This window comes from Mustela erminea, chromosome 10 (assembly GCF_009829155.1).
Source record: "Mustela erminea isolate mMusErm1 chromosome 10, mMusErm1.Pri, whole genome shotgun sequence".
Lineage (NCBI taxonomy): Eukaryota > Metazoa > Chordata > Mammalia > Carnivora > Mustelidae > Mustela > Mustela erminea.
In genome coordinates, this window is record NC_045623.1 from 102,892,355 (window position 1) to 102,911,851 (window position 19,497).

Consider the following 19,497-nt stretch of genomic DNA (forward strand, 5'->3'; position numbering starts at 1 on the left):
GGTTTTTTGTTTTTTAAAGATTTTTTTATTTATTCGACACAGAGAGAGAGATCACAAGTAGGCAGAGGCAGGCAGAGAGAAAGGAGGAAGCAGGCTCCCTGCGGGAGGGGCTCGATCTCAGGACCCTTGGGATCATGAGCTGAGCTGAAGGCAGAGGCTTAACCCAATGAGCCACCCAGGCGCCCCATGAAAGCTCTTTTGAAACCACCTTTTCCTTACTTCCCCCAACTCCTGAGTATGTAATCAGCATCCTCAAGACCCCAGTGCAGCAGCTCTTTCTGTCCACGGGTCCTGTCCCTGGGCTTCAAACCATCATTTTGCACCAAAAAAAAAGAAATGTTTCCTCACCACCTGATTCTCAAGTTGGATGTCCATCTGTCAGCTCAGCTAATACACTTACTACCTGATTCGATCCTGAAACAATTTCAGAGTCCTTCTGCTTGGTGGGGTCACCCTATCTAATTGAACCCACAATCGCCCTCTGACTTTCTCTGGTTCTAAAGTCTCTGCTTAAAAGGTCAAAGTAACAAGTAGGTTTCTGTTAGTTGAAACAGGAGTTAGATCTGATGCTTGGACTTTAGTTTCCTGTTGAATTCTGTCATTATCTGGGGTCTGTAAGCTCCTTCCAGGCGTAGACCTTTTCTGGGCTGCTGTCCAGCTTAGAGCCCAGCACCCCCTCTGCACTCCACACTTCCCTCCCCCTGCACTGACTCTGGGATTCCGCAGTCCCAGCGGTCTGAGCTAGTTGCTCCCTCCCAGGCCTCCCTGAAACTATCCCCATGTCTTTTCTACTTCTCAGCCAAATGCTCCCTGTCTGTATTTGGTCACCTCCCCTGCTTCCACACCCCCGGTGTCCTTGGCTCAGCACCAGCCCTGCCCCTGAACCTACCTCTCCAGGGACAGACCAATCCGCTTGACTTCTTGCTGCCTCGGGCATCTCAGTGAGCGGCCACCACTCCCTGGACCCTGAAACGTCTCCTGCCTTCACTTTCCAGATGCCACCCTGTTTCTACAGCCCCTCTGGCCACACCTGCTGGTGTACCCCTTTGGGCCTCCAGTTTCTCTCTTTTCACTTGGAACACAATGTCCTAGGGTGCCTTGCTGGCTCAGTCGGTAGAGCTGCTCTTGATCTTGGGGTTGTAAGGTCGAGCCCACCTTGAGTGTAGAGGTTACTTACAAATAAAGTGATGGGGGTGCCTGGGTGGCTCAGTCAGTTAAGCACCTGCCTTTGGCCCAGGTCATGATCTCGGGGTCCTGGGATCAAGTCCTTGTCATCATCTCCCACCAGTCTGGCTCACACTGAGCACAGGCCCCTCAAAATCCAGAGCTCATTCTTCTGTTTGTGTTGCCTTCTTTCTGGTTGGCTCTGACCTTCCTTCTTAACAGCTGGAGGAACCCAAAACAGGGTGTCTTCCTTGACTCCTCCCCTTCCATCATCCCTACGGCTCATAGACTCATGGACCACCTTGGACTATGGACTCTGCATCCTAAATGATTAGCTATTTCTCTGCAGCCCTGAGTCCATTCACTGGGTATTTGGGACTGGGGCTGTGGCTGCCCCTGACCGTCACCAGCTCACACGGGGATTTCTAGCAGTGCTTTCTAAACTGGCTCCCGGGTTGCATCCCCCACCTACCGTCCTTTCTCCCCTGTGCAGTGGGGTTCCCTTCTGTGAGCCAACCTGGATGTGCAGATCTGCTTAGAGTCAGGCACCATCACCCTATGACTCTGGGGACAAATCTTAGCTCTGTCACCCCACCTTCCAGATTCTTCATGACAGGGTCCCTGCTGCTTCCAGCCTCCTCTGATTTCTCTTACCACTCCACCCACATACGCCCACGCTCCGGCAAACACAGTCTTTCACTTCCTCCAACACCCTCTAACTTACCCCCAGCCTTTTAGCTAGAATGCTGCCCGAGGCTTCCTGCCCACTCGTGCTTCAGTTCTGAGCTTAGAGACCCCCCCGCTACCCCCAAGCCCTGCCGCCCCTTGCCCGTCCCCAGAAGTCCGGTGCCCCCACTGAGCTCTCATAGTTGCCCGTACTTAACACCATGGTTCTGATGCTTGTTTTGTCCTTTTCTTCACTAGACTTTGAAGACAGAATTACATCCTGTTCATTGGTGTGTCGTGGTGCATTTTTTCAAATAATAGGATACACTAATTAGGAGGGAAAAAAGTCGGGGTCGTTGGACAGGTTTATTGAAACGGGGCCGTTTTGCCACAGTCTGAGTAAATCACTTCTGGTACAGGCTGTGGGACAGCTCTCCCACCACAGGTTCCTGCCGCCAGACCAGGACAGACGAACATCTGTTCACTTGGGGATAGATTTCAACATGAAGCTGCAGTCGCATGTGGGCTCTGGGGCTGGATACGGCTCAGGCTCTCTGGAACGTCTGTTTGCACACTTGGCCTTCACAGAACATTTCCTAGGGATAAGGGGGAACAGGAGGAGAAAGAAGATGCGTGGGCAAAGTGGGTGATGATTATTATTATTGCTCACAACAGTGCTGACACGAAATCTGCGGTGTCTTTTCCAACTGGGTGTCCAACAGTTCAATTCGATTCTGACACCCAGAGCTAGCACAGACCCCACAGGTGAAGGGCTCAGTCCCCAAAACTAGCCCTACGTCAGACATCAGTCACAAGAAGCCCACCCGAACTCCTGACCCAGCAGCTACGAGCAGGATTCCCACGACCCCCTCCTCAGTTTCAATAATTTGCTAGAATGGTTCACAGAAACACTCTTTACTTACATTTATGGTTTATTATAAAGGATCCAACCCAAGAACAGCCAAGTAGATGCATAGGACACAGTGTGTGTGGGGGGGTGCCGACCTTCCAGGCCGCCTCCGGGAGCGCCACCTTCCCAGCACATCAATGTTTTCACCAACTATGAGGCTCTCCAAAACCCTCTTGTTTAGGGGTGTTGGTGGAGGTTTCGTTATATAGGGATGATTGACTAAATCTTGGGCCATCTGGGAGACCCCAATCTCCAATCATCTCATTAGCCTACAGGAGACACTCATTGGAGATTCCAAGGGTTTCGGAAACCAGGCACAAAGACCAAATATTTATTTTATATTATATCACAGCATGGACGGATTGTCCTATGAGTGGCCGCAGAGGAAGGGTCCCTCTATTCTTGGCTTGGGCAGAGTTCACGGATATGCCAAGAAAAGACAAATGCAATTTGAACATTACTTCTTACCACCAACAAATCTGTATATCCTCAAACGTATTTGTTTTCTTTGAAGTTCCATATTACATTTTTGTGATGGCATATTGTTTATTTATTCTTAATTTTGTTTGTGTAAGATTTATCAATCTAGGATTTTAAGATAAGGGCTCTAATTTAGTTTTCACTGTTCTGGCTTGGACTTCATGGACATTGAGGCAAAAAAGGTGTAGAGTTGAAAGCACACATTTTTATCAGACCTGGATTTGCATCTCCGCTTGGAAGCCATGGGGAATTTCTAAATCTCAGTCTCATTTGTAAATGGGAAAAACTGTGTCCCTTTCACAAGACTGTCTTGAAGACCAAGTCAGATAATGCATGCAAAGATTTAGCACAGTAGCTGAGCCCCAAATCATCACTCGAAAAATGTAAGCCATTCTAATATATATGGCAGGAAGCAATTCTCATTTAAAAAGCCAAAATCAGGGCACCTGGGTGGTTGGTCATTAAACATCTGCCTTCAGCTCAGGTCATGATCCCAGGGTCCTGGGATGGAGCCCTGCGTGGGATTCCCTGCCCAGTGGGAGGTCTGCTTCTCCCTCTCCCACTCCCCCTGCTTGTGTTTGCTCTCTTGCTGTCTCTCTCTCTGTCAAATAAATAAATTAAATAAACAAAAAGTTGTAGTTAAGCCTTGATGTACAATTTTATATCTTCTCTCTCTCTCTCTCTCTTTTTAAGCAGGCTCCCACCCAGCACGGAGCCCAATGAGGAGCTTAAACTCACAGCCCTGAGATCAAGACCTGATATGAGACCAAGAATCGGACACTCAACCGACGGAGCCACCAGACACCCCCATACCTTCTAAATTATACTTAGAAATTATTGATTAGCTTGAGTTATAATTTGTATGCTCACGAAATGCTGGTGGCATCAGCAAGGAGATGACCTTTCGGAAATGAATAAGGTGGCTAAGTAGAGAGCGGTAATGATGTGCCTCCGACAAGGGTTCTCTGGATTCCTCCTGAGGAAATAAATCCACGGATGCAAACGGCTCTGTTGATGTGAATTTAAGCAATGGCGGAAACATTATACTCTGGAACAATATACTCCTGGACACTGAGATTATGGAAATGTTTTTTAAAAATGATAGTTCACCAACCTGATAGAATAGCATGAAGCCAGTTTACTACCTTATTTTATATATATATAATATATTAAGGTAATGTAATATACACATATATAAATTTTCTTCTTCTTCTTCTTTTTTTTAAGATATTTACTTATTTGAGAGCCTGAGAGATAGCGAGAGAGAGCAGGGAGCCCGATGCGGAACTCGATCCCAGCACCCTGGGATCACGACCTGAGCCAAAGGCAGACGCTTAACCAACTGAGCCACCCAGGCGCTCCTCTATATTTTTTTCAATTAACACATCATGAATTCAACAGGAAAATTATTTTGAAACCCAGAATATGTTTTGTCGTAAATGAAAAAGCAGAATACTCCGCCAGAGACCAGAAGGTGACAGGCCAGACCGAGAACAGTGGGCTGGAATGGTTTCATTCCACAGTCATGGTTTCACCGGCATCATCCCATCGGATGTACGAACACGGTGTGGCAAGTACCAGATGGAGTCTGTCCCCTTCGATCCAATGGGTCCAGCCTCTATTCTTCTTCTCCCCCTTCTGGACACAAGTGAGTCTGTCATTGTCCCAGGTGACCAAGCTCTGCGTGAGAGAGGGAACAGACAAGAGGCTGGTTTGCCGTGGCAGGTCCTCAGCGGGTGCTAAGAAAGCCGAGTTAATCTTGCAAAATCAAGAGCTTATATTATCATTTGAAAAAAATTATTTTTTTTACCTTGCATTTCCTGTTATCCAGCCCTTTATTATCCTCATCAAATTCTTCTCCGACTTTAAATGTAACAAGGTAGTTCCTCAGGCTGCTGTATGTGTGGATGCTAAAGGAATCCCCGTTTTGCTCAATCACTTTCTGTGGCTTCAGCAACTTGGCTATTTTGCGGGTAGCGAAGTCAATACCTTAAAAGACAATTTTTATTTATTTATTTATTATTTTTTAAAGATTTTATTTATTTGGGGCGCCCGGGTGATTCAGTGGGCTAAGCTGCTGCCTTCAGCTCAGGTCATGATCTCAGGGTCCTGGGATCGAGTCCCGCATCGGGCTCTCTGCTCGGCGGGGAGCCTGCTTCCCTTCTTCTTTCTCGGCCTGCCTCTCTGCCTACTTGTGATTTCTCTCTGTCAAATAAATAAATAAAATCTTTAAAAAAAATATTTCTAAAAAAAAAAGATTTTATTTATTTATTTGATACAGAGAGAGAGACAGTGGGACAGGGAACATAATAAACAGGGAGAGTGGGAGAGGGAGAAGCGGGTTCCCCACTGAGCAGGGAGCCCGATGTGGGGCTCGATTCCAGGACCCTGAGATCATGACCTGAGCCAAAGGCAGCTGCTTCACTGACTGGGCCATCCCGGCGCCCCAAAAAACAATTTTTAAAAAAAGAAGTCTCGGGGCACCTGGGTGGCTCAGTTGGTTAAGCGACTGCCTTCGGCTCAGGTCACGGTCCCGGAACTCTGGGATCGAGTCCCACATCGGGCTCCCAGCTCCATGAGGAGTCTGCTTCTCCCTCTGACCCTCTCCCCTGTCATTCTCTCTCTCACTCTATATCAAATAAATAAATAAAATCTTTAAAAAAAAAAACTTAAAAAAAATAGGTCTCAATGTTCACTCAAGATGCAAAAGTGAAGAATTTGGCCGGTGGCCTCAGAATCACTGCATTTCATGGCTAGTGTTTCGTTGATAATTTCAGTGCCAGTTGGTGCCGAAACTGGATCTATAGGGAGTTGTCCTGGCAGAACTCTATCCAAAGACTTGATTTAAAAAGCTTGAGGGGCACCTGGGTGGCTCAGTGGGTTGGGGCCTCTGCCTTCGGCTTGGGTCATGATCCCAGGGTCCTGGGATCGAGCCCCACATGGGGCTCTCTGCTCAGTAGGGAGCCTGATTCCCCCTCTCTCTTTGCCTGACTCTCTGCCTACTTGTGATCTCTATTTGTCAAATAAATAAATAAAATCTTTTTAAAAAGCTTGAACAACAACAAAAAAAGCTTGAACAGGCGTACCTGGGTGGCTCAGTGGGTTAAAGCCTCTGCCTTTGGCTCAGGTCATGGTCCCGGGTCCTGGGATCGAGCCCCTCATTGGGCTCTCTGCTCAGCACTCCCCACCCCCGCCTGCCTCTGTCTACTTGTGATTTCTGTCTGTCAAATAAATTAATTAATAAAATCTTTTTAAAAATCTTTAAAAAAATAAAAAGCTTGAACAGCTTTCATGGACGAGTCATTGGCCAACTGTACCTCAGGTAATGGATTTGCAGTCGGGCCTGGAAGCAGCAGTCCCAGGGTGCGGAGAAGAGGATAAAGAAGCCAAGGGGACAGGACTTGGGCCCAACCCAAACTCAAGCACCGCAACTCAGCCTTCGTCCGCTTCATGAATTTACACTTGGGATTAAGACAGCATTTGTTATAGACGACTGAGGAGTCCCTGAACTCTACCTTTGAAACTAAGAATACACTTGATGTTCATTAATTAAATTTAAATAAAATTTTTTAAAAATTTTAGGGATGCCCGGGTGGCTCAGTCATTAAGCATCTGCCTTCGGCTCAGGTCATGATCCCGGGGTCCTGGGATCGAGCCCCGCATCGGGCTCTCCGCTCAGCGGGGAGCCTGCTTCTCGTTCTCACACTCCCCCTGCTTGTGTTCCCCCTCTCTCTCTGTCTCTCTCTGTCAAATAAATAAATAAGATCTTAAAACAAGCAAACAAACAAACATGTTTTAGTTCACTGTGTAAAGTCATTGATGTAGGAAAGATGTTAGGGTTCAAAGCCAATGGCCAAGAAAGAATTCTTGAAATGTCTTTGGTGCAAAATGGTAGTTTTATTAAAGCACAGGGACTGAGCTTGTGGGCAGAAAGCACTGCACTGGGGTCACAAGGAGTGGCCCGTTAAATACTTTCAAGTTGGGAGGGGTTTAGGGATAGAGTAAGTCTGCGAGGTACTTCAGAAACAAGGTTTCCAGGAACCTGAGGGGGCTAGTTATTGTTAGGAGAAGGTCATTTGTTACCGTCTAGTAAAAACTCAATCATGAGACCCTTCAGATGTATACCGGTGGGTCATATGCTTGGAGGATGCTCGCCAATTTGGATCTTGAGGGACAGAGAGAAAGGAAGCTTCCATAGGAATTTTAGTATATGTGCTGCCGAAGCGAGCACCATAGGAATTTTATATGTTAAAGTAGACATACAGGATCCTGGGAGTTGGGCTAAGATTGCCTTTCACCCTTAGCAAAGGTCAGCATTGGGGTATCTGAGCTCCCAGGGAAAGGTCACTCTACCTGTTTCAATGACTTGACAATGGACTATAGGAAGAAAGGAAACTGAATTTTTCTTTTCCCTTTCTTTCTCACATCAGTAAGAGGTGGTGAAGACAGGAGAGAAGGCTAATTCACAAAATGTACTTATTAATCAACTCAAACAACTGCATTTAAAAGGAGTTTTAATTTTTTAACATAATATAGGATTATTATAGGATTTCTACGAAAGTCTCCTTGCAATAGAATGTTCTTTTTTTTTTTTTTAAAGATTTTATTTATTTATTTGACAGACAGAGATCACAAGTAGGCAGAGAGGCAGGCAGAGAGAGAGAGAGAGAAAGAGGGAAGCAGGCTTCCTGCGGAGCAGGGAGCCTGATGCGGGGCTCAATCCCAGGACCCTGAGATCATGACCCGAGCCGAAGGCAGCAGCCCAAACCACTGAGCCACCCAGGCGCCCCAGAATGTTCTTTGATCATTTTTTTTATCACGATAAAATATACCTAACATAAAATTCACTGTTTTATCCAATTTTAAGGTATACAGTTCAAGGGTGGTAAGTAGATTCACAATGTTGTCCAGTCACCACCGTTATCTGATTCTAGAACTTTTTCATCCTCCTGGGCAGAAACTGTTCTTGATGGGGCTTAGGTCATGCTCCCCCCAAAATATGGTAGCTTGGCATATGGAGTAGTTGGAGATGAAGGAATTTGAGGAATGGTATGTGCGAGAACAGCTCTCAGGCAAGTCCTAAGACCCTCATACAAGGGTGGCCTCTACAACGGAGGTTAGGGGCATCCTTATCTCGGAAACCACGGGACACAGAGGAGAATCTGAAAACAGTGCTTGCTAAGTTTCTAAGTTTGCTTTTTATGTTTCAGTTCTAGAATTTCTATTTGTTTCTTTCTCAATTCTGCTGTGTTACTTTGTATAGATTCTGATTTCTTGCCATAATTAAGCTCAGCTTAACTGCTTCTTGTTCTATTTCAGATAATCCCAGGGTCTGGAGACCCTGTTTCTGTTGTTGGTTGTTTCTACGGATTCTTGCTATCAGGGTCCTTTAATTTTTTTAACAGCTTTACTGAGATATAATTGATGTACAAAAAGCAGTTACGTATTTAATATGTGCAATTCAATGTGTTTGGACTTCAGCAAATACCCACAGTCACGGCAACAGACAGAGCCACGATCACCCTGACAGAGCCAACACCTTCCAGAATTTTCTTGTCATGTGTTTTTGTCTCCTTAGGTACTTGCTTGACTGTGATTATTTCCTAGGTATTGTTTCCGTAGAGTGTGCACGCAGAGCGGGCATAATGTTCTCTTCCTCCAAAGAGGGGTGCTTTCAAGGCCACCAGCTATCTGGACGCATCTGAATTCAAGTTCAAGTCTTGAGATTTTTCTGGGCCATCGAGATGATTCACAGTGAAACTACACTCTGTTCAAAGCTGTTTACTTCCAGGTCTCCCTTCCTTGCTTCTCAGGCGCAGCTTTTCAGAATCCCAACCCAGAATAGGGGTTTACAGGGTTTACAGGTTTTCCTGGCTGACTCAGGACTCCCACTTTTGCCCCCTACGGCAATCCTGCACAGCTCCCCCCACTGCAGCTTAGTCGGACAAGCACTCAGGTCATGATCCCAGCGTCCTGGGATCGAGTCCCACATAGGGCTCCTTGCTCAGCAGGGAGCCTGCTTCTCCTTCTGCCTCTGCCTGCCGTTCTGTCTGCCTGTGCTCGCTCTCTCCCTCTCGCTCTCTGATAAATAAATAAAATCTTTAAAAAAAAAAAAAAGACTTCCCCCACCCTTGGTTTGTTTTATTTTGTTCTGCTTTAATTACTTTTAAGGCTACTAGCTGAAAATCCTTGTATAACTTTTTACTCCCTCAACACTTCACTACTAATAGCCTCCTAGTGACGGGAAGCCTTCCCAATAGCACAAACGGTTAATACACATTTTGTGTGTTATGTGTATTAGATGCTGTATCCTTACAATAAAGTAAGCTAGAGAAAAAAATGTCATTAAGAAAATCGTAAGGAAGTGAAAATACATGAAGAATTCTATACTGAATTTATATTTTTAAAAAATCCTCATGTAAGCAGACCCGCCTAGTTCAAACCTGTGTGTTCAGAGTCAGCTGGAGTTCCATTCTGCAGTTGTTCTAAGGACCACCTGACACATCAGAGAGCAGCACTTCTTGAATTTTAATTGGCGTCTGAATCACCTGAGTATCTGGTTCGATGCCGATTGTGATGCTCTAGATCTGGGGTCTGGGGTGAAGCTCAGAGTTTACAAGGTAAGAGGTGCCTGCTAGGGGCGCCTGGGTGGCTCAATGGGTTAAGCCTCTGCCTTCGGCTCAGGTCATGATCTCAGGGTCCTGGGATCGAGCTCCACATTAGGCTCTCTGCTCAGCAGGGAGCCTGCTTCACCCCCCCCACCTGCCTCTCTGCCTACTTGTGATCTCTCTCTCTGCCAAATAAATAAAATAAAATCTAAAAAAAAAAAAAAAGAAAAAGAAAAAGAAGAAGTTCCTGCTAGTTCTGAGTAACAAAACCCTACCCTTCGCTGGTCCTGAGCCCCTGATCTGCCTCAGGGAGACCGGGTAGACCCTGGAGTCTGTGTTCCCTATGTCTTTTCGATCGCTTTCTTCCCAGCTTGTGAGGAACTGGCAAGAGGTTTTAAGTCTGATTCCAGCTATCGTATAAAATGCAAGCGATCTCTTGTAATTGAGTTACTTAGAATATCAGATCTGACCCAACGACCTCGGTTAACAAAAGGGGAAGCTAAAGGAACTGACAAGTTACGTAACTTTGATTTGATGACCCACAGTCAACGGTGAAGCTCGCTGGGCTTCCGGTGTGGCGCTCTGTTACCCTAAAAGGCCTCTCTATTCCAGAAACCCTTAGCGCCCTTACAATTCTTTGGAAAAACAGATTGAAAGTAAGACTTATGTGTGTTATCAAGATCCAGTATCTTTCTGGAACCTGAACCAAAAGTAAGAATAGGGGTTGTGAGGCAGGATGCTGACTCAGTACTACACGGGTTCATCCTCTGGGAAGGAAGTTGCATGATAAATAAATATGTCGAGTAAACAAATAAATAGCCTGTTAGCTTCTAGGATTGAATACGGTGGCAGATCATTGTTAAGCCTCTACTGACATCATGGGGGAAAAAAAGTATCAAACAAGGAAATCATAGGAGAGCATACAGAAAAGCAAGAAAGTATGGGGACAGGTGAAGGATGGTACTAACACTGTGTGAAAAACACTTATTCTGATGTGCGGGAGGCTGCTTTGTAATACCAGACGGACTTAGCACAGGATGTCTTCCTATACTTGGGATGGTGACTTTGACTCCATTCCCTTTTGCCCTAAAAGCCGGGGAGATTGTCACAAACACAGTACACAGCAAGGCAACATTCAAAGCCATCGCCTGACATTTCGCCTTTGTCCCCCACACAAGTAGCCAGATCGCAGGCGGATAAATCAGGGAAGAAAGCACTTATGGTCATATGTCACCACTAATTTGGAGGTGGACAGGTAAGTAACGTACCAGGACCTATCACCTTTGGGAAACATAAGCATTCATTCCTACTTAGGAATTGGAAACAGAAAGGAAATGAGATTCAGGTTGAAGGGAGAGCAGGATAAGACACCCCGAAATATTGCCACTCTGGCATACAGGGGAGAAGGCAACCGGGAAGGAAGAAGCCGACAGAAGGAGGCTCTCTGCCTTACTCCATTTGCCTAAAAGCAGGACACAAGTTTGTAAAGTTGTCCCCTCGCCCCTCTGTTACAGGACAGGCAGAAGGTAGGGAGACGACTCCAGACTCTTCGCAGCTGGGCGATGGCCCCAGAAGAACTACATAATAAACCTTCGCAACCAGCCCCTATTTTTGGTCTCCCCTTGTATTGTTAGTTACCTTCCCCACAATTTGCCCCCCTACAAACTCAAAGTCTCTGTCTTGTCACTTCTCTACAGAGTTACTCCTTGCTAAAGTGCTCTACAGCCCCGTTCAAGTTCCAACCGCACAACACAGAGGGGCTCCCAGGTGCCCTCACGGGGCAGGGGCAGCTGACTTCCGGCGGTTAATCCGTCTTTCGCTGATCTAATTCACAGGACCCCAGACAACGAACCTAGGATGGGGTGAGCAAAATATTCCTTTCCTTCGCTACAGGGTTTTAGGGTGGCCTGAATCAGAGTTAGCTTGAGAAGCCCCCCACTTCCCTACTTAGTGTGAGAAGGGATCAGAAGCCTACCAAAAGCACCCAAGTCTTAAAAACACACCGGGACCACGGAACTGTACATTTCAAAAGGGTTAAAATGGCCATTTTTATGGTATGTATATTTTACCTTTTTTTTTTTTTAAAGAAACAATTCGGACCCCTCCTTCCCTCTCAATTTATAGATGGAAAAACAGACCCAGTGTCAGATAAGGAGAAACCAGGACAGCTGCCGGGTCCCCAGGCTCCCTGCAGCTCTGGCCACTGACTGGCATCACTTAGGGGAAGGTGCTGGGCACAGAGGTGCTCTGATGCCCGCATCTGAACAATGACAGTGAGAGCTGTACAAACAGGGAATCCGTAAGGAGGAGAGGGGTTCTACCAGGCCTTCTTGAAGCTGCCTGGCAAGCAAGGTCATGGGTCAGACCCCGGCACCACTTACATACCCCAGGCGACCACAGAGTCCCTTTACCACCCGCAGACGAGGCTCCCTGCTATGCGCTGGGGGGAGCAGGGCCCGGCAGGGTGGGGTAGAAGCGACACCTCCAGGCATCCGCCACCGTCCAGGGCTGGCACTGCACCCTTGCGGCTGAGCCTGGGTGACCACCAAGGGGTCTGGGTTTCTTGTCCCCCCTCACGCCCTCCAGGGGAGAGGGGAGGTCAGAAAACTAAAGATTTCCAAAGCGGTTTCAACTCTAGCGGGCACCAGAGTCGCCTGGTGCGGGGCGCGGGGACCTCGTGCAGCGGAGTGCCGCCCGGAGCTTGCGACTTGGAGGGCCGGCGACCTCCGTGGCAGAGTCACCCAGAGCCCCACCGCACGCCCTCTCGCCGGTAGGGCGCCCATCGGACCCCGGAGTCCTCCGGCGAGGTGGCCGGCGCCTCAGCCGTCCGCGGTGGGGCGGGAGACTTGGCCAAGGGGAAGTCAGAGACCGACGGGGGCAGCGGCGGACGGGGAGGGGGATGGAGGATGGACGGGGCGGGGTGGACGCAAGGGGGTGCAGGGAGAAGGGGGCGGAGGACGGGGACACAGGGAGATGGAGGGACGGGGGTTGGCGTGACAGTGCGTGGTCGGAGGTAGGGACACAGGCCGGGGAGACTGGGAAACAGGGTGCGGGGGGCCGAGGGGGGACGGGAGGGATGCAGCACAGGGAGACCCGAGGGGAGACCCGCGGAAGAGGGGACGGGGCGCCGGCCGCCCCGGGAGACGGACGCCCCGGCCAGGCCCGGCGGCCTCCGCGCCGACCCCAAGACGGCCCCTCCCGCCCTACCTAGGGCCACCATGTAACCCTCGAAGTTGTCGCTGCTGAGCAGGTTCCAGGTGCCGCTGAGGTCGACGGGCATGGCGGGTCAGCGCGACCGTGGCCGGCGGGAGCCCGGCTTGTCTGCGGGGCCGGAGACGCGGGCCGGCGTGGGGACCGCGAGGGGACGGCGGCGCCGGGAGAAGCGGAGCCTCGGACGCCCCCGCTGGGAAACCCTGCGGGCTCCGCACGCGCCCCGGGTTTTCTGTCCCGCGCGGCCACGCCTGCTTCCCCCGCCTCCCTCCTCCCTGCGAACTCAGCCCAGGCGCGCCCCACGCCGTGTTCCCGGCCACGCTCGTCTCCGCCCGCTGGGAATAATGACCAAGAGAATCCTTCAGGCTCATGGCATTGATTAGCGTTTCTGGCCCATAAACCCAGCTCTGTGGTCTCTCAGTATACACAGAGGGTTGTTCTCGCACCCATCCAGCCGTCCTGGGACGAGTGACCATCTGGCAGCTCTGACAGGTGGCAGTGGCATCCCTGTGAACCCGCTGGCCTTTTTGCCTGCTGGTTACCTCACCGTCATGAACTGGCTGCTGGGATTCCAGCCAGCACTTCCACCTTCCAGGTGAGGAGGAAGGGGCAAAGCACCATCTGCCATTATCCCTTCATTAGATTCCTGCTCACGGTCATTGCCAAAGCTATGTCACATGCCCCTTGTAACAGCAAGGGGGCCTGAGGAATCTCGCAACTGGGGTTCAGTCTTGACAGTAGAGAAAGGCCGGAACGTAAGCTAACCCAGAATATTAGCCACAAACACCAACCATATAGGCTGGCTCCAAAATTTAGAGTCTATTTCTGACCTCACCCATCAGCTCCAGACTCAATTATGTATTTACATTTAATATATATTAAAGTTTTATATTTATATGTATCTTAAATATCAATACATTTTTCTTTATATTATTTATTAATATCAATCTTTAAATATATTTATATATTAAAGATTTTTTTTCATTTTATTGTGTTTTAAATAGGCTCCACACTCAATGTGGGGCTTGAACTCAAAACCCTGTGATTACGAGTCGCATATTCTACCAACTGAGCCAGCCAGGTACCCCAAGATTTTATTTTTAAGAAATCTCTACACCTAGTTGGGGCTTGAACTTATAACTTGGAGACCAAGAATCACACATTCTACTAACTGAGCCAGCCAGGCGCCACAGACTCAAATATATTAATAGTTAACATTTATTGAGTGCTTACTGTGTATATTATCGTTTGTCACAAAATTCTGCTTTTCTGATAGTTACTTTGTATGTTCGTTTGACAAAAACTGAGACAAAGAGAGGTTAGATAACTTGTGCAAGGTCATAGGGTTTGTGGAAGAGTCTGGATTCAAACCCAGGCACCTTGACTTCTGACCTCCTGTGCCACCTCTCACTGCCCACTTGATGTCCCCACTTGGATGTCTGAAATGCATCTCAAACTGAGTACATCCAGGACTTTCCTCCTCTCCATAAACCACATGACTGGTTCATGAGTCATCTGGTAGCTCACGCCCAAACCCCGGTGGATAGCTGTGGATTTCACTCTTCTCTGCTCATCCGTTCCAATCCATCAGCAAGTCCTGTCGGTTCTACTATCCTAACCCGAGCTGCCGTCACATCTTGCCTCCTCCCTGGACTTGCTACTTCCCCTCTGATCCCATCAAAGCGTAGTCCACAGGGCCGCCAGGGCAAGCTTTTGAGAAATGTAATTCAGATCTTCTCACTCCTCTCTTTAAAACCCTCGTTTTGTCCTTTTTTTTTTTTTTTTTAAGATTTTATTTATTATTTGACAGAGAGAGACACAGTGAGAGAGGGAACACAAGCAGGGGGAGTGGGAGAGAGAGAAGTAGGCTTCCTGCAGAGCAGAGAGCCCAGTGCAGGACTTGATCCCAGGACTCCAGGATCATGACCCGAGCAGGAGGCAGATGCTCAACCACTGAGCCAGCCAGTTGCCCCTTGTCCTATTTTTCTTAAAAGGAAATTTGCACTCTCTCCCGTGGTTCGAAAAGCCCTTCCTGATTTGGCTTCTGGATACTTCTCCAACAGTGTTACATTCTGTCTCCCCCAACTCAGGAACTCCAATCACAACAGTTTTGTTTCCTTCTTCAGGGTCTTTGTATATGGTGTTGCCTCTTCCTGGGATGTTTTTCTTCTATTTTTTTGTTTGTTTCATGGTTAGCTCTTTTCGCTTCCAGTTCAAACGTCACAATCAGGGTAACAGTCTTTTCTAATTGTGCTCTCCATGGAGAGGAATTTCCCCTAAACACCCTGGCCTCTTTCCAAACCTACTTCCTTCTCATGGAAGTGGAATGAGTTCCCTGCTTGGGGGCAGCACGGGTACTACCCATCGTGGTTTCCCCAGGACCGAAGGCGTGCCCAACACTTGGGATTTTCACTGCCACAAGTGGAGAAGTTCCAGGAAAATCTAGAATGTGTTGCTTGCCTTAGGGACAACAGCCACTGAACCATTTTTCTCTACTAGGTAGAGCTGATCTATCAATCATTCTAAAGGCAGGGTATTTCCATTTTTTTCCTTCTCTCCTTTTGACATGGACTTGAGCATGTATTTGTTTTATAAACCCAAAATGTCCCTCTGGTAGACTGTTCCAAAGTCTAGACTAGGGGAGTTAGTGTGTAAGCTATTATGGCTCCCCCAAACTTAATGGCTTAAAAGTAACAAAAATCATTAACTTCTTAAATCTGCTGAGCTAGCACAGGGGCTAGCTCATCCCAGCCCCATGCAGCATTCGCTGGGAAGCTTGACTCCAATTGGCAGGGCAGGAGAAAACACTTCCAAAATGGCTCATTCTCACCGTTGGCAAATGAGTGCTGGGTATCTTAGCTTGGAACCAGAAGCCAGGTTCCTATCCATGGGGGCCTGTCCACCAGCTGCTTGGGCTCCCTCACAGCATGGTTGGCTGGGTTTTGAGAGGGACCTTTCCAAGAGAACCAGTAAGACATCCTACTGTCTTAAATAATCTAGTCTCCAAAGTCACATGACATCATTTCTGCCTGAGTCACATGAATACCCAAATCCAAAGGGAGGGGACTTGGGAACTCATTTCTCAATGTCACATTGTAAGAAGGGCAAGTGGGGTGGGAGATCCTGTATCAGCCATTTGGAAAAGACATAATCTGTCATGGTTACCTCTTCCGCTTTGACCCTCACAGCAGGCTTCAACTTTGAACCTTTATCAGACTTTCTCAGTTGTAACGATGCTATTTTCTAGGTGCCTCCTGGCTCAGTCCATGCAGCACGTGACTCTTGATCTTAGGGTCATGAGTTCGAGCCCACCTTAGGTGTAGAGGTTACTTAAAAGAAATTTTTTAATGCTATTTTCATTCTTCATTTGTTGCTTTTTTCCATTTTATTTTTCAGTTGGTTTAGAACTTAGACAAAAGATGGGGCACCTGGGTGGCTCAGCGGGTTAAGCCACTGCCTTCGGCTCAGGTCATGATCTCAGGGTCCTGGGATCGAGTCCCACATCAGGCTCCCTGCTCAAGCAGCAGGGAGCCTGCTTCCTCCTCTCTCTCTCTCTGCCTGCCTGTCTGCCTACATGTGATCTCTCTCTTTCAAATAAATAAATACAATCTTTAAAAAAAAAAATAGAACTTAGACAAAAGAAAATACTTGACTCTCTTCCATAGTCTCTGAGTCCCCTTTTTAGGACAGTCTTTTGATACATTTCTCACATCCATGTACTCTGTATCAGAGCTCTGCTTATTTCCTTCATAATTATCATAATCCACAATTACCTTTTTTGGTTTGTTTATTGACCCTCTTTGTCATTAGCAGAGACCACGTTCCTCTCATTTGCCTCTACAGCATCCCCAGAGCCTAGCACGATGCCTGCCTGGCAAGTGCTCCATAAATGTTTGTGGCATGAACGGCTTCAGGCTTTTCCAAAGGAGAAATGCCATTTTTACTGAGAAACCAGAGTGTCCCTGCCTCACCTAGAATGAGGCTATTGATTCTCCCAACTGTAAGACACTGATTCCTTTGGGGAATATGATAGGCTGATATCAAATCCTGGATTAGCTATATCTTGCCATTTGATGGACACAGAACAATGAACTCTGACCAGATTTCTAGAGCATGAAGCCTATTTAAATTCCAGAAAACTAAGGGGACAGGACATGGAGAAGTCACACTTGCCTCCTACCCTTAAAATCTTATTGTTCTAAATGTTGGCCTGAAAATGAAAGTCACAGAAATAACTACTAATACTTTTGGCATCTGTGCTGGTCGGTATGGCTTTTGGCCAGCTTGAGCAAGGGCCATCTAGTATGGGTAGAGTTGAAGTTCAGTTGAAGTGGACATAGACTGAGCTTGGCTGTGGGATAAGAGTCATTTTGTCCTCCACAATTCTCGATCTTTCTTCTAGACAAGGACCAAAATTTATCTCTGGAAAGGGGTGAAATTTATTTGACCAATTTGCAAATCATAAGATTATCGCCAAGATGAGATCCTAAACCTGTGTACCAATGCTACCCCTCCTTGACAGGAATGGATGGGAATGAATGAGGGGCACTTGGCAGTGGGCCCACTCTTGTGTCACCTAGTGGAGTCTGGTACTGGTTCAAGCGAAGGATGGCAGGGACACTGTGACACTTCATGCCATCCAGCCAGCCACCCCTTAAGGCAGGGAAGCATTGCCATCAGGGAGCTTGGTCCAGGTCTAGGAGTAAGTCCTGCATCAGTTTAGTGTGACGTGAGGGTGGTGCCTCTTCTCAGTACCTCCTCCCAGGTGGTTCCTCCACCTAAGGCTGCCCGAGGTAGAAAAACAAAAGTCCCCCAAACAGAACAGAAATAGGACTCCTTGACTTTCAGATAAACGACAAGTAATTCCTAGTGTAAGGAACTTTCCCTGGAAGACCCTCCACCCCGGTTTCCTGGCCGGGAGGGCCCGGGGCACCACGTTCAGGAAACCCTCAGCAGGGGTTCCGGAGTCCCTCGCTGACGCTCTAGATCTAGTCCTGCTCTTCTCGCCACCTAACCGTAGGCAACCTGGCGGCAGAGACCGCCTCGTACTTGTGCGCTCCCCTTGGCACGTCACATAATAATAGCGTTCCAAGAAATGCTTCCTGGGCACACGCAGGAGAAGGGACAGGTGGCAGCTCAGAGTGGTGAGGAGCCAGTGCCAACTCCACAGCTGGAAGGACCCCAGCGATCACTGCATTATTTTCCAGAGACTCTGGGAGTCGGTGACTGTACCCCCCCCGCCCCATCTGCTGACTGGAAACCCGCCTCCGGGGCAGAATCTTCTGCTCTGTCTTGCAGGCGACAGTGCTGCCGGGTGGCGTTGTGGTACCGCCCTGGGCATCCGGGTGATGTTCGTTCTGTTTCTGCAGATCAAGAGTGAACTATGGCTCCCACCCGCTCCCCGCTCTGGGCATTCACCACCCCTGTTCCAAGGAACTGCTAACATCGGACAGGGTCCACTTGGTCCTCCTGTGTGGACAGAACACACCACATGTCCCTGTCAGACTATCACATGTTCAAAGGGTTCTTTATTTGCACTCATCTGCTTGGGGTGAATGAAAACTTCAAGATTTGGCGAAAACTTCATTCTTTGAAGAGTATTATATTACATAAGGCATTAAGAAGTTAAGAGCCCAGGCTCTGAAGACACTCTGTTCATTCAAGACTCAGGTGTGTCACTTACAGCAGTCACCTGACTGTGCCTCATTTCCTCGTGACTCACACCCGCCCAGCACCTTGTAGGTGCCCAGTCAGTGCGGGCGTTCTGAAGTTCAAACAGCACCACTGGGAAACTACGTACAGATATCAGAGGTAGACACGGTACATCCTCACAGGTGGGGGGCGCTGGGATGGGTGTTCTAGATCACGGGGCCTGTGGGAACGAGTCTGAGGACGGCAGTGGAAGGGATTGTCCTGTGGCGCCTGGAAGTCAAGGCTAAAGGAGCCCATCTCAGAATACAGAGACTTCTGGGCCCACAGAAGCGATTCAGAGGTTGGGGTAAGAGAAACAGCACCCCCACCACTCCCATGCATGCTGACCCTGACAGAGAAGGCTTCCCTCCACCCTGTGGGGAGACCCTCAAGATGGCAGAAAAAGAAAGAGCATCCTTTGATGCAAGAAGATGAGCCTAAATCGTGCCTCTGGCTCAGTCTCTCTCCCCTGATCACCAAGGAGAACCCGTTCCTCTCCTCTAAATGGATTACTGTTCACACTTGTCCCCTAAACACAAACAACGAAACATCTCCCCAGATGTTGTACATTCAATGGAATTAAGTTGCCAGCAAAGGACTTTTGTTCCTCTGCTGCACTCGAATTCTACAGTGTAAGAGTCAAAGGAGTACAACACATAAAAGCGCCCGCAGCAAACACACCCACACCAGCTTTCCACGTTTCCTAAACTCAAAATTCACATTACAAGAGCAGATTATGAAAAAGCCATACTAGGAAATACAATGGCA

At 48.1% G+C, this 19,497-nt stretch overlaps 1 protein-coding gene across 1 annotated transcript; it reads right to left on the reverse strand.

Annotated features, from left to right (window-relative positions):
* Positions 1 to 2,177: 2,177 nt before the first annotated feature.
* Positions 2,178 to 13,524, reverse strand: RBP7 (retinol binding protein 7). The gene is made up of 4 exons (XM_032302934.1): positions 13,036 to 13,524; positions 5,031 to 5,209; positions 4,799 to 4,900; positions 2,178 to 2,426 (listed from the first exon to the last, which is right to left on the reverse strand). The coding sequence occupies exons 1-4, from the start codon at positions 13,106 to 13,108 to the stop codon at positions 2,376 to 2,378; spliced, it is 405 nt and encodes a 134-aa protein (XP_032158825.1). The 5' UTR covers positions 13,109 to 13,524; the 3' UTR covers positions 2,178 to 2,375.
* Between the last annotated feature and the right edge of the window lie 5,973 nt (positions 13,525 to 19,497).